Here is a 15,846-nt window from a genome sequence, read left to right as displayed (position 1 = left end):
ACTCTGCATTAATATTTTATTGTTTTTAGTTAAAAAAAATTTTATTGTTAAAGTAAAATCTTTATAAATTTTTTTATTAATGATGTTTTTAATGAACAGTTTTTCTGTAGATGTGATTTAATTTCATGATTTAATACCAACTCATTAATCTGTTTAAACTTTATTTTACTTTTTATTAATTTATACTTTGGAACGTCCATGAAACATATTTTCTTTGATTTAGCATGTTTTAAATAATACCAAAAATATCTTAATTAAAAACAGTATTAGTTTATTTTTTTTAACGTGAACTAGAATTGGCTCAATTAGTTGAGATATAATTTTTTTTAAAAAATATGGAAAATCAAACCTGCTTTAAATAAAAAAAATTAAAACATAATAGTTTTGGAATATTAAGTGAGGAAAAAAAAATAAATAAACAAAAAAAAGTTTATAAATATTTATTTATTGTGGATTTTTTAAATAAAGGTTTTTAATAATCAATTAAGCTGTTATTTTTAAATTATTTTTATTTTAAATTATAATAAAACATTTCCAAATGGTTGTAAAAAGGTCAGATTTAATAACTCAAAATACAAACTTGTTAAAGTTTTTAAAAAATTTCAAAACCTTTTTTTTCTGAGGTAGTTTACATTTATTCTGATGAATAAATGATTTATTCTGAATGTATTTAATATTAATTAAAGTATCTCTCAGTAATATTACACACACACACTAGAAATGGAGGGAAACACCGGAGCTGTAAATTATTCAGACATTAGCTGGTGGGAGTGCGTTGTTTGATAAGTTTGTTTAGAATCATAATGAAACTTTAAAAAACTTGTGATTTACATAAAATGGTGATACAGATATGATCGGCGATATTTATCGAATCGGCCAGTCTGTGTCTCTGTGTGTGTGTGTGTGTGTTTTGCTGCACTTTGCCTGTGTTATACCCACACCTGTCCTCAGGGTGTGTTTAGTCCCGGCACTGATTTGTTTGTCTGAAAAACACAACGGTCACAGGAAGAAAATCCAAAATAAATGTGTCTGTGTGTCTGTGTTCTGTCTGTCTGTCTGTCTGTCTGTCTGTCTGTGTGTTTACGGACCGCTCAGGTTAAAACCCAGTCTAATTCTCTAGTCTAAAGCCCTTTATGATCTAACACCCTGACAGCCAATCAGACGCGAGTATTCTCATGGTATCTCTCCTCTGATCTCTCACTGTGGATTAAACCCTTTTGTTCTTCCATCTCCTTCTGAGGCCGGTGAAAGAGTTTGAATAAACTTTATTTAACAGCACGTGGTGGACAGAGCAAGTCCTGGATCGCGTGTGTGAGGAGGAGGAGGAGAGGAGATCTTGCCTTTTTTTGGAGCGGCTTTCAGGAATGAGTCAGGAAAGAATTCACTGTGTGTGTGTGTGTGTGTGTTAGACAGAGAGAGAGCTTGAGAGAGCTGATGGTCTTCTCTGATGGTGTGATGATGGATCTGGTTTTTCCAGACACATGATTTATTGATTGACAGCTGTGGGTGCGGTGTTTTACGCTGTACCTTTTTTTGGGGGGATTCCTGCTCAGAATATTAGGACAAAAGACCAGAGAAGCTCCGCCCCCTTTTAATCTAGTCATGTATTAGTAACAATGTTACAGTTTGAAAGAATGCATCGCCCTCTCTTTTTTTTTTTTTTATTATTATTTTTTGATTATCATCATCAGGACGGATTTATTGTTTATGTCGCTGGCGCTTTGTGAATAATTAGAAGTTTGGATTTTGATTTGCTCCAGTTCACGTGTTGGTCCGAGACCTTCTTTTGGAGCGGACAGTGTAAAAAGTTAGCGTACGTATTTCATGTGGAATTAGATACATTACCCATCGTATGGTTAGCTACACACTCGCGTTAGATTAGCAAAGCAAGCAGATCGGCTAATTCTCTAGTTATTTTCTTGTTCTCAAACACACAGACACACACCTCCCCTCTTTACCAGTCCGGTCGTGGTGTGAAGATGTGACTGACGTGGCGTTTCAAGTGTTACACTTCCTCTGCAAGCGTGTACACATACACACACACACACACACACACACACACACACACACACACACACACACACACACACGCACGCGCGCGTCTCTGTTTAGTCTACAGCTAAGAAATTTTTGCAGTGACATCATCAAAATGCGCCAGCCAGTAAATCGTACACCACACACACACACACACACACACACACACACACACACACACACCAGTGACTTCCCCTACTTAAGCAACAGTTACAGTGTCTGTTGTAAAGGGATTAGTTTCATCAGCTGACTGAAACACACACACAGAGACTCACCCTGCAGGAGATTAATCTGGGTGTGTGTGGTGTTCTTGGACGTCCACACCACTGCCGAGTCCTGCGCTTTGATTGGACAGAAGGTGTTACTCACTCTAAGACCTTGTTTCCATAGTAACGGCTCGTTACACAGTGTGCTGATCAGATGAAAAGTGTTTAAACTGGAGAGCAGCTGTTGACTGGGGGACACTAAGGGGGGAACAGGTGTTTACTGGGGGACACTAAGGGGGGACAGGTGTTTATTGGGGGACACTAAGAGGGGGACAGGTGTTTACTGGTGGACACTGAGGAGGGACAGGTGTTTACAGGGGTACACTGAGGAGGGACAGGTGTTTACTGGGGGACACTGAGGAGGGACAGGTGTTTACTGGGGGACACTGAGGTGGGACAGGTGTTTTTTCTGGGGGACACTGAGGTGGGACAGGTGTTTTTTCTGGAGGACACTGTGGGGGGGCAGGTGTTTTTTTTCTGGAGGACACTGTGGGGGGGCAGGTGTTTTTTTTCTGGAGGACACTGTGGGTATACGGGGCAGGTGTTTACTAGGGGACACTGTGGGGATGCGGGGCAGGTGTTTACTAGGGGACACTGTGGGGGGGGCAGGTGTTTTTTTCTGGAGGACCATGAGTGTGGACAGTTGTTTACTGGTGGACACTGTGGGGGGTGGGGGGGCAGTTGTTTACTGGGGGACACTATGGGGGGGGGAGAGGTGTTTTTTCTGAAGGACACTGGGGGGGACAGGTGTTTACTGGGGGACACTGAGGTGGGACAGGTGTTTTTTCTGGAGGACACTGTGGGGGGGCAGGTGTTTTTTTTTTTCTGGAGGACACTGTGGGGGGGGCAGGTGTTTTTTTTCTGGAGGACACTGTGGGTATACGGGGCAGGTGTTTACTAGGGGACACTGTGGGGATGCGGGGCAGGTGTTTACTAGCGGACACTGTGGGGGGGCAGGTGTTTTTTTCTGGAGGACCTTGAGTGTGGACAGTTGTTTACTGGTGGACACTGTGGGGGGGGGGGGGCAGTTGTTTACTGGGGGACACTATGGGGGGGGGGAGAGGTGTTTTTTCTGAAGGACACTGGGGGGGCAGGTGTTTACTGGGGGACACTGAGGTGGGACAGGTGTTTTTACTGGGGGACACTGGGGGTGGACAGGTGTTTACCGGGGGACACTGAGGAGGGACAGGTGTTTACTGGGGGACACTGAGGAGGGACAGGTGTTTACTGGGGGACACTGTGGTGGGGCAGTTGTTTACTGGGGGACACTGGGGGGGGCAGGTGTTTTTCCTGGAGGACACTGAGGGGGGCAGGTGTTTACTGGAGGAGACGCAGGTGTTCAGTCTTTACCTCTTCTTCTCAAGGTCTTCCATAGTCTGTTACTATGGAAACCATCAGCAGTGACTTGGCGAGTGAACACTCTGTGGTGTGATGTCATCACCTCGGCTCCCCGCCCACTGTTAGCTGAGTGACGCGCTAATTTTAGCGAGCATGCTGTGTGTAATAGGCACCCTGCTCGTATAAGAGGTGTGTGTGTGTGTGTGTGTGGAGGAGTGAACAAAACTCCAACCAGGATGTAGTTATTATTGTTTGTGTTTAATTTGTTTGTTTGTTTGTTTGTTAAACCCTGAGCAGAAAGCAAAGCGATCTTTAAAACACCTGCTCATAGTGAGTGACATTACTTATTAAATAAATACTGTTTATTTATTACTGTTTGCTTTTTTATCTAGTTATTACATCTGCTCACAATGATGAATTAATTGATTAGTTAAATTATAATAATAACAATAATAATAACAATAATAATAATATAAATAATACATACATAATAATAAATAATAATTAGCATAACATAATTAGCAACATTAATTATAATAATAGTAATAATTATTTTGTATTTATAATGACATTACAATGATAACAGTTATTAATTATAATAGTAATTACAATAAAATACAATTAATAATAAGTTATAGTAATTGAAACAATTCTTACAATAATCACAATAGTAATAATGATTATAATTATGATAATAACAATACTTCTAATAGTGACAATTTGCTATGATGACTAATAATAATAATATAATAAATAATGGTAATAAAATTAGCAGTAATATTATTAATTATAATTCCAATAACTATCATTATCAACAGTAATTATATTGATGATAATTAATAAATAATAGTAATGATGACAATTGTGAGGTTAATAGTTATAATATTAACAGTACTAGCATGTTGGTCCTTGGGCTGTCCATGATGAGGGGACGCCACGGTGGACCTGCTTATCCGTACGCGCACACACACACACACACACACACACACACACACACACACACACACACACACACACACACACACACACAGGCTGGGCACGGGTTTTACACCGGAGCTCCTCATCACACAACACACTCCTGCCGTTTAATCTGGGCTTGGGACCAGCCTTGCATCCAGTGGGGTGGGGTTCGGGACGTCGGGTGGGAATCGAACTCGCGCCTTCAACACGACTGGTGCGAGACCCACCATTGAGCCGGCAGTAAAAACAGTACAATTAGAATTATTAATATTAACAGTAATGTTAATATTAATAATCACAACTCTGTTCATTTTGTTGTAAACTTTTGTTTACAGTCTTTAAGGAAAAAGCACACCATGTTTTTGTGTGTGTGTGTGTGTGTGAGAAACACAGACGAGTTAACCACATTAACCAAATTTAAACAGATAAACTGATGGTTTCCTCCCGACTCCGCCCTGGAGTAACCCCACCCCAGGTCTTCACACTCGCTGTAAAAGTTTCCTGAATGTGTTTCATCTCATTAAATCACTTAGTTTTATATCTGTTATTTAATCTAACTTCAATAAAAGTTATAAATAAATAAATTAAATACAATAAAAAAGGTCAGAGCATTTAGACTTTTTTGGGGGGGAATATTTTACTATTTTATGTTTACATTTAAAAATTCTTTTTTCACCTAAAATTTTGTCAAAGTTTTAACATGAAAATGAAATTTAGACTGAAAAACAACAAACTTCTCTTTTATTTCACTTGTATGTGTTTTTTATTGCATGTTTGATCATAAAGTTTAACTTTTGTGTTTATTTACTTTCTTTGTAATGTAACTGTAACCTTGTTTATTTTAAGCTCATCTGTAGTTTCTATCTCTGATAGAGGAGCTGATCATGTCCATGTCAGTGTGTGCGTGAGTGTGTGTGCGTGAGTGTGTGCGCGCACTTGATCTTTTTACACTGCAGTTTTATAAACCGTCCAATCAGATTTCTCCCCTAATGTGACCTCATAAGCCCAGAGCCCCGCCCACTCTGTCCCGCCCTGCTCCTGTCTGAGCTCCAATTTTAATCGCTACTGTAAATAACACTAGACTTGTAGTTAGCGGCTAATGGCTAATGGCTAGCCTGGCCTTCTACAGTGTCCCCCAGAGTTGTGAGAGACCCTGTGTGTAATGTTGTACACTGGATGTGGGGGGAACTGTTGTGTATTCTGACCTGGGCTGGGTTTTGACCTAAACACTCGCATGTTGCACAGCGCGCACACACACACACACACACACACACACACACACACACACACACACACACATACGTACGTTAAAACCGCATGATCCTTTGGCTTTTTGCTCGTGTAGGATGGAGACTGATGGACAGATGAGTGCTGTGATGGACAGGTCACTGAAGGGAGACAATAAATGGAAAGCTGGACAAACAGACAGATGGATAAAAAATGTATGGAAGAATTAAAGAGTTAACGATTATAGTTGTGTGTGTGTGTGTGTGTGTGTCAGGGAACTGATGGAGAGAGAGAGAGGACAGTGAAGTGGATGTAGTTTGTCTCCCAGTGGCTCAAGGGTTCCTCACACTGGTTCCTCATAATGATTCCTCATGTTGTTCCTTGTGGCATTCTTTGCTTTGTCCCCTCCCTGTGTCTCTTTGCCATGTTTCCTCTCTGTGTCCCTTACTTTGTGTTTTCTTGCTCCGTCCCCCGCCGTGTCCACTCTCTTTGTCCCCATGCTGTGTCCCCTCCGGTTCCCCTCGCTGTGTCCCCTCTTTATGTCCCTTTCCAGTGTCCCCTCTTTTTCTCCTCCTCGTGTCCCCTCTTTGTGTCCCCTCCCCATGCCCTCTCTTGTCACCCCACTCTGTCTGTTCTGTGTCTCCTGTGTCCCATGCCGTTTTCCTCGCCTCCTCTCCGTGTTCATCACTCCACCTCAATACCCCTCGCTCCTCTGTGTGTCTTCTTTGCATGTCTCCTCTCCTGGTCTCTTTGCTGTGTCTCCTCTCTGTGTCCTCTACGTCACCCCTCTGCGTCTGTTTTATGCGTCCCCTGTGTCCCATGCTGTTTTTCCTCGCCTCGTCTTTGTGTCTCCTTACCGCTTTTTCTCGTCTTTGTGTCTCCTTACCGCTTTTTCTCATCGTGTGTCTCCCCGTGCACCTCGCGGTGTCTCCCCAATCACCTCTGTTCCGAAGCAGTGGACATCTGAGTGGACGTTGTGTTCTGAGTCTATGTGAGATGTTTACTGGATGACTTCACACCGGTGTGTTTACATTTCGTTATTAGTTTGTGTACACACTGTCCTCCGCTCTGTGTACGGAACACTCGGCACTCTGAGACCTACAGCAAGGACCTGAAGTGGACCTCACCACTGTGAAACACACACACAAATGTTGTTATTCTAAAGGTGTGCCTGGAGTCCACCAGGAGACTCCATGAGAGTCAGGACAGAGAGGACAGCGTCATCTCCTCACGTGTTCATCATTTAACTCTGTGTTCATCTTCACATCATGTTGCTTTGTTTTGTACCTCATCACCATGTTCCTATTGGCTGCTTAAACACTCACTTCTGTTATATCCCTCCCCAGCGCGCGCGCACACACACACGCACACACGCACACACACACACGCACGCACACACACTGGTGTTTGATGGTTCCCTGATGCAGGTGTGTTTATACTGAGGTCACGTGATGTGTGAATCAGACGCTTCTGATTTGAAAGGGCGAGCGTGTAACGGCTGGAGGGGGGGGGTGTTAATACTTACGCACGTATCCGAGAAGGGGGGGGGGGGGTAAATACTTACGCACGCATGCGAGCCTTCTGCTGCACTCTGAGTGTGTTTACATCACGGCTCCACTGAGTGCTGGAGGAGGATCAAGGAGAAAACATCTCAAACATCTCAACAAGTTGCAGCTGTGTGTGTGTGTGTGTGTGTGTGTGTGTGTGTGTGTGTCTCACACTTTCTCTGTCTCTCTCTCTCTCTCTCTCACACACACACACACACACACACACACACACACACACACACACACACACACACACACACACACAAACAAGTTTAATTTATAAGTCATAATAAATGATATCAGAGCAAAATTCACTCGCTTGCACTTTAGTATTTTATTTCTTCTTCTGTATTTTAGTCTCTCACTCTCTCTCTCTCACTCTGTCCATCTCTCTCTCTCTCTCTCTCTCTCTCTCTCTCTCTCTCTCACTCTGTCCATCTCTCTCTCTCTCTCTCTCTCTCTCTCTCTCTCTCTCTATCTCTCTCACTCTGTCCTCTCTCTCTCTCTCTCTCTCTCTCTCTATCTCTCTCACTCTGTCCATCTCTCTCTCTCTCTCTCTCTCTCTCTCTCTATCTCTCTCACTCTGTCCATCTCTCTCTCTCTCTCTCTCTCTCTCTCTCATCTCTCTCACTCTGTCCATCTCACTCTCTCTCTCTCTCACTCTGTCCATCTCACTCTCTCTCTCTCACTCTGTCCATCTCTCTCTCTCTCACTCTGTCCATCTCTCTCTCTCTCTCTCTCTCTCTCTCTCTCTCACTCTGTCCATCTCTCTCTCTCTCTCTCTCTCTCTCTCTCTCTCTCTCTCTCACTCTGTCCATCTCTCTCTCTCTCTCTCTCTCTCTCTCTATCTCTCTCACTCTGTCCATCTCTCTCTCTCTCTCTATCTCTCTCACTCTGTCCATCTCTCTCTCTCTCTCTCTCTCTATCTCTCTCACTCTGTCCATCTCTCTCTCTCTCTCTCTCTCTATCTCTCTCACTCTGTCCATCTCTCTCTCTCTCTCTCTCTCTCTCTCTCTATCTCTCTCACTCTGTCTATCTCTCTCTCTCTGTCCATCTCTCTCACTCTCTCTCTCTCTCACTCTGTCCATCTCTCTCTCTCTCTCTCTCTCTCTCTCACTCTGTCTCTCTCTCTCACTCTCTCTCTCTCTCACTCTGTCCATCTCTCTCTCTCACTCTGTCCATCTCTCTCTCTCACTCTGTCCATCTCTCTCTCTCTCTCTCTCTCTCTCACTCTCTCTCTCTCTCTCTCACTCTGTCCATCTCTCTCTCTCTCACTCTGTCCATCTCTCTCTCTCTCTCTCTCTCTCTCTCTCTCTCACTCTGTCAATCTCTCTCTCTCTCTCTCTCTCTCTCTCTCTCTCTCTCTCTATCTCTCTCACTCTGTCCCTCTCTCTCTCTCTCTCACACTCTGTCCATCTCTCTCTCTCTCTCTCTCTCTCTATCTCTCTCACTCTGTCCATCTCTCTCTCTCTCTCTCTCTCTCTCTCTCTCTCTCACTCTGTCCATCTCTCTCTCTCTCTCTCTCTCTCTCTCTCTATCTCTCTCACTCTGTCCATCTCTCTCACTCTCTCTCTCTCACTCTGTCCATCTCTCTCTCTCTCACTCTCTCTCTCTCTCACTCTGTCCATCTCTCTCTCTCACTCTGTCCATCTCTCTCTCTCACTCTGTCCATCTCTCTCTCTCACTCTGTCCATCTCTCTCTCTCTCTCTCTCTCTCTCTCTCTCTCTCTCTCTCTCACTCTCTCACTCTCACTCCCTCTCTCTCTCTCTCTCTCTCTCTCTCTCTCTCACTCTGTCCATCTCTCTCTCTCTCTCACTCTGTCCATCTCTCTCTCTCTCTCTGTCTCTCTCACACACACACTCTCACTCCCCCCCCTCCCTCTTACTCTCTCTCACTCTTCAACACTAGTTTAATTTAATAGATTTTCTTTCACTTTTCTTTTTTTTTTATTTCTCTTCTCTCTCTCACACCATTTCTCTCAGGTTGTCTTTTTCCTTTTTTACACTCTTTATATTTTTCTTAATGTGTTCTTTTATATTCTTTTAATTTAGAACACTTTCTTATCTCTTATCTTTTATTATTATTATTATTATTATATAGAGAAGTCTTTACATTAGGGTAATTGTTCAGTTCTTCTCTTCTCTTCTCCTCCTTCTTCTGCTTCTTCTATACATTTTTACTTTTTTATTCTTTGCTTCATTTTCTCTTTAATGTGATCTTTATTGTTCATCTTTCTTTTTCTGCTTCTCTTCTTTCTTCTCTTCTTTTACTTTTTCACTTGTAAATGTGTTTAGTGAAGACATCAGTCCTGCTCAGTCCAGAGGTGCTGTGGACTCTCTAGATGATGTAGGTGCTGTTTTGGGCCAGATGATGCTTTAGATGGTGTACAAGGTTCTTTAGACGTTGTAAATGTTTTTTAGGTTCTGTAGATGGTTCTGTTGATGTTGCTGTAGAAGGTTCTCTAGAAGGCTCTGTAGATGTTGCTGTAGAAGGTGCCGTAGATGTTGCTGTAGATGGTGTTGTAGAAGGTGCTGCAGAAGGTGTTATAGATGTTGTAGATGGTGCTGTAGAAGGTGTTATAGATGTTGTAGATGGTGCTGTAGAAGGTGTTGTAGATGTTGCTATAAAAGGTGTTGTAGATAGAGGTTGCTGTAGAGGTTGCTGTAGGAGTGGCAGTAGAAGGTGCTGTAGGAGTGGCAGTAGAAGTTGTTGTAGATGTTGCTGTGTAGAAGGTGTTGTAAATGTTGCTGTGTAGAAGGTGCTGTAGAAGGTGTTGCGCTGTGTAGAAGGTGCTGTAGAAGGTGTTGCGCTGTGTAGAAGGTGCTGTAGAAGGTGTTGCGCTGTGTAGAAGGTGCTGTAGAAGGTGTTGCGCTGTGTAGAAGGTGCTGTAGAAGGTGTTGCGCTGTGTAGAAGGTGCTGTAGAAGGTGCTGTAGATGTTGTAGGTGTTGCTGTGCAGAAGGTGCTGTAGATGTTGCTGCAGGGGGTGCTGTAGAAGGTGCTGTAGAAGGTGCTGTAGGTGTTGCTGCAGGGGGTGCTGTAGGTGTTGCTGTAGATGTTGCTGCAGGGGGTGCTGTAGATGTTGTAGATTGTGCTGTAGAAGGTGTTGTAAATATTTGCTGTAGAAGGTGCTGTAGATGTTGTAGATGTTGCTGCATATGTTGTAGATGTTGTAAATCGTGTCGTAGATGGTGTAGGTGTTGCTGTATATGTTGTAGGTGCTGCTGTAGAAGGTGCTGTAGGTGTTGCTGTAGAAAGTGTTATAGATGTTGCTTTAGTAGATGTTGCTTTAGTAGATGTTGCTTTAGTAGATGCTGCAGAAGGTGCTGCAGAAGATGTTGTAGGTGTTGCTGTAGAAGGTGCTGTAGATGTTGCTGTAGAAGGTGCTGTAGATGTTGCTGTAGAAGGTGCTGTAGATGTTGCTGTAGAAGGTGCTGTAGGTGTTGCTGTAGAAGGTGCTGTAGGAGTGGCAGTAGAAGGTGCTGTAGATGTTGTTCCTTGGGGTTTCTTTTTGAACATGTAGTCTTGATCTCTTCCACCAGGCGTGATCCCCACTCACCATCACACCCACCGCACTAGTGGCAGAGCTCACGAGTTCTCAGGTAGAGTCTCACAGAGGACATGGCTCTCAGGTCATGTGCAGAGTTTGAGGGTGTGGCCTTCAGCAGTGGGTGGAGCTACAGTAAAATGAATGTTTAATGTTTAAGAAGGAGAAGTCTGATGAAGCTGAAATTTGGCTCATTACTGCTGATCAGATTCCACCGCCTGTCGGGTCCATAAGTATTGGAATGGCGTCAGTATTGTTCTGTCCGTCTGGTGTGTCCTGATGAGAGGTGTCAGGCAGTGTGTACTGCCAGTGGTTTCTGCTCACAGAGTGGAAGCAACCCGCGACCAGGAATGTCCTTAAAGGGGCGGAGTCGGTCACCTGACCTCGACCCAGCTGAGCTGATTTACTCTCACACACACCACACACACACGGAAATGCAACTAGAGGAGGAACCTTGGCATGTGGTGTGAGAGAGAGATCTTCAGAGACTCGCTAACTAATCATGTGTTCTGGTGTTTAGACAATAAAAGTAATCATATTTAAGGTCAGTTCATCCATTTACTTTTGAGCCTGTGAAGGCATGAAGACGCAACGCCTTGCTGTTCCAATACTTATGGACCAGACTGTACACTCTCTCCTTTCTTTCTATCCGTTTCATTTCTCTCTCAGTCGTGCTCTTGTGTTTTTTTTTTTTGTTTTTTTTATCTACGGGAACCCCACGCCCATATATGGTTGTCAGCGGAGACTTTTACATTCTCCCTCATCCTATTCTATGTCTTTCACTTACACACACACACACACACACACACACACACACGAGCACGGAGGAATTCCTTTTGTGGAAGTAGTGGTGCTCTTCCCCCAAGCCCCCGCCGCCCCACGCCCACCACCCCCCCCCACCCGACGTTCGCGCTCCCCTCGGAGGAAGGGGAGGGGGAAGGGGTAGGAATGGGGGCAGGAGGGGGGGGGAGGGGTTTAGCTTCACACACTTACTTATCTGGGAATTTTCTCTCCGGAATGCTCCTGTTAGCCGGCTAGCGCCTCTCTAGGTGGCCTACATGAAGCAGAAGAAGAAGAGAGGGATCGGGTCACAGCCACACACTCACACACACACACACACACACACACACACACCGCTCTTCCTTTATAAGGAAGTGTGCACTTTATCAGTCTGACTCTGAGATCTCCTGAGTCTCTGTTAGAGTTCGCTGAGGAAATAAAAACCTTATCGTTTAAAAACAGGGCGAGTATTGAAATAAACTGAGTGAGTGAGAGTGAGTGAGCGCCCTCTGGGGGTGGAGAGGACCGTGGACGAGTGAGCTACAGAGAGACACAGCGCAGGACAAACATTACAGAGTACTACACTTTCAATCAGTTACAACCACAGTGATAAACTACTAACGATCAGTCTGTCTCTCTGTCTCTCTATCCTTCTGTCTGTCTGTCTCTCTCTCCCATCTGTCTCTCTGTCTCTCTCCCATCTGTCTCTCTGTCTCTCTATCCTTCTGTCTGTCTCTCTGTCTCTCTCCCATCTGTCTCTCTGTCTCTCTCCCATCTGTCTCTCTGTCTATCCTTCTATCTGTCTGTCTCTCTCCATTTGTCTGTTCCTCTCTTCATTTGTTTGTCTTTGTCTCTCTCTCCCATCTGTCTCCCTGTCTTTCTCTTTGTCTCTCTGTCCTTCTGTCTCTCTGTCGGTCTCTCTCTCTGTGTCCTTCTGTGTGTGTGTGTCTCTCTTTCTCTGTCTGTCTCTCTCTTTTTGTCCTGATTGTTGGGAATAATAAAGTGTACAGTGTGTGTAAATTGCCTCAGGACGGTTTGTGTGTGTGTGTGTGTTATGGCTGAGTGACAGCTCCACAGCTGATGTGTTACAGAGTTTAGAGTTTAACACTCTTAAGAGAGAGAGAGAGAGACACACACACACACACACACACACACACTGCTGTGTGTTTAAGCTCAGGGTTGCCAGATTACACTGATGTCCTGTTATAGGAGGGACTGGAACACTCCAAACACCCCCCTCCCCCACCTGAATAATAATAATAATACTGTGTTAGAGCGGTAGTACAGTTATACACACTGTTATTGTATTTTACTAAAATCAGACAGAGTGTATAAACTGTGTGTGACAGAGTGATAAAGATCTGACCCAGGGAGCGATGGAGAGACGGAGTGAGTCTCAGAGAGAAAGAGACAGAGTGAGACACAGTGAGAGAGAGAGTCTGGGAGAGAAAGATTTGAGGATGTGCTTGTCGAGAAAAACAAGTGTGTGTGTGTGTGTGTGTGTGTGTGTGGTCGTGTCACAGATAAGTGACGTTGCTCAACTTCCTCCTCATCAGATCTATAGAGAGAGACAGAGTTTATCAGTCTGACGATAAACCGCTGGGTTACCTCGACATCTAATTAATATTTAAATGTATTTAACTTATACTTGATTAATACTGGAGTGTGATGATTGGCTGACTGCGTGTGTGTGTGTGTGTGTGTGTGTGTGTGTGTGTGTGTGTGTGTGTGTGTTTGTGTGTGTGTGTGTGTGTGCCCTGTACTTTATAAGACTCTTTAAGGAGATGTAGAAATGTGTTATAATGTTTGTACTGTACTGTGTCTCACTCCTCGGTGCCCTCTGGTGGTGGAGAGAGTCATTACACATTTTATTATTCTCTCTCTTACACACACTCACACACACACACACACTTTATAAAGCATGTGATTTATAATAATGCAGTGGTGTTGAATCCAGGTGTGTGTGTGGCAGCTGTGAGTTGCTCTATATTTGTCTACAAGGTTTGTGTGCTAAAAGCATACACACACACTCACACACTCAGGGATCAGAGCAGGATACACATTAAACCTGTGTGTGTGTGTGTGTATGTGTGTGTGTGTGTGTGTGTGTGTGTGTGTGTGTGTGTGAGAGATAGGGATGCCGCAGAGTGTTCATGTGATTTTTAGACGTGTGTATTTTTAGTAACCTTTGTAGCAGCACTAATGGAGAAATGATACACACACACACACACACACACACACACACACACACACTCACGCTCAGCCTTAGGAGAAGTAAGAAAGTGTGTGTTTTAAAGTTCCTTCTGTACATATTGCACATTCCTGTACAGTGCGTGTAGAGTTCACACACAGCTCATCATCTCCACCTGCTACTACACACACACACACACACACACACACACACACACACACACACACACACAGTCTGCTGCCAAATTTGGGCACTGATTCCAGCCAAGCACCCGTGTGTGTGTGTGTGCGGGTGTGTGTGTGTTCCATGGTTTTGTTGATGTGGTTGTTATAGCAACCCAAGATGTAGATATGAGTTTGTGCAGATGTCCAGAGAGAGGCAGAGATTACACCAGTCTGTCTCACCACTTATTATTATTAGTATTATTATTATTAGTATTATTATTATTAGTATTATTATTATTAGTAGTAGTATTTTTCTATCGTTCTTTACTTTTTAAAAAAAAAATCTTATTTTTCTATCTATAACACCTCATTTTTTCTCTTACACACACACACACACACACACACACACACAATGTTCCACTCTTCACTTCTCTCTCTGTGTTGTCATAAGGAAACCCAGGCTGTATTTAAAATGTGAATGTCCCTGGTCTACTCACGTCTGTCCCGTTGTGTGTGTTTTCTCCAGGCGTGTATAGATGATAACGTGGACATGGTGACGTTCCTGGTCGAGCACGGCGCCTGCATCAATCAGCCGGATAACGAGGGATGGATCCCCCTCCACGCTGCTGCGTCCTGTGGATACATGGATATCGCAGAGTAAGTAAATGGGCACCGCGGCAGCCTGGGGCGCCAGTACTTTTACTCCACATGAGCATGACTGTCGCCCCCTTTGTCTCTTACCCCTCTGTCCTGTTTCTGTCTGCCCATCTGTTCTGTCTCTTTGTCTGTTCTGTCTGTCTGCCCATCTGTTCTGTCTCTTTGTCTGTCCTGTCCGTCTGCCCATCTGTCCTGTCTTGTCTACCTATCTCTTACCCGTCTGTCCTGTCTCTGTCTGCCTGTCTCTTTGTTTGTTTTGTCTGTCTACCTGTCTGCCGGTCTCTTACCCGTCTGTCCTGTCTCTGTCTGCCTGTCTCTTTGTTTGTTTTGTCTGTCTACCTGTCTGCCGGTCTCTTACCCGTCTGTCCTGTCTCTGTTTGCCTGTCTGTTAACTGTACTGTCTCTGTCTACCTGTTTGTCAGTCTCTTTCCTCTGTCTGCCCGTCTCTTACCCGTCTGTCCTGTCTCTGTCTGCCCGTCTCTTACCCGTCTGTCCTGTCTCTGTCTGCCCGTCTCTTACCCGTCTGTCCTGTCTCTGTCTGCCCGTCTCTTACCCGTCTGTCCTGTCTCTGTCTGCCCGTCTCTTACCCGTCTGTCCTGTCTCTGTCTGCCCGTCTCTTACCCGTCTGTCCTGTCTCTGTCTGCCCGTCTCTTACCCGTCTGTCCTGTCTCTGTCTGCCCGTCTCTTACCCGTCTGTCCTGTCTCTGTCTGCCCGTCTCTTACCCGTCTGTCCTGTCTCTGTCTGCCCGTCTCTTACCCGTCTGTCCTGTCTCTGTCTGCCCGTCTCTTACCCGTCTGTCCTGTCTTTGTCTGCCCATCTGTTCTGTCTCTTTGTCTGTTCTGTCTGTCTGCCCATCTGTCCTGTCTGTCTACCTGTCTCTTACCCGTCTGTCCTGTCTCTGTCTGCCAGTCTCTTACCCGTCTGTCCTGTCTCTGTCTGCCAGTCTCTTACCCGTCTGTCCTGTCTCTGTCTGCCTGTTTGTCAGTCTCTTACCTCAGTCTGCCTGTCTCTTACCTGTCTGTCCCATCCCTGTCGCCCATCTGTTCTGTCTCTTTTTCTGTTTCTTATGCTCTCTGTCTGCCCATCTCTTACCCGTCTGTCTTGTCTCTGTCTGCCTGTCTCTTACCTGTCTCTT

At 44.5% G+C, this 15,846-nt stretch overlaps 1 protein-coding gene across 6 annotated transcripts in view; it reads left to right on the top strand.

Annotated features, from left to right (window-relative positions):
* The window catches only part of ppp1r12a (protein phosphatase 1, regulatory subunit 12A), a 46,666-nt gene that overhangs the window by 4,688 nt on the left and 26,132 nt on the right, over positions 1–15,846 (top strand). For all 6 annotated transcript variants that reach the window (XM_053508449.1, XM_053508448.1, XM_053508445.1 and 3 more), the window contains exon 2: positions 14,580–14,710. In XM_053508449.1, coding sequence (XP_053364424.1) covers positions 14,580–14,710 — 131 coding nt within the window. The remainder of the gene's footprint in view (positions 1–14,579; positions 14,711–15,846) is intronic.

The sequence above is a fragment of the Clarias gariepinus genome, chromosome 12 (genome assembly GCF_024256425.1).
Source record: "Clarias gariepinus isolate MV-2021 ecotype Netherlands chromosome 12, CGAR_prim_01v2, whole genome shotgun sequence".
NCBI lineage: Eukaryota > Metazoa > Chordata > Actinopteri > Siluriformes > Clariidae > Clarias > Clarias gariepinus.
The sequence above is the reverse complement of the archived record's forward strand: the minus strand, read 5'-3'. Positions and strand labels throughout refer to the sequence as shown.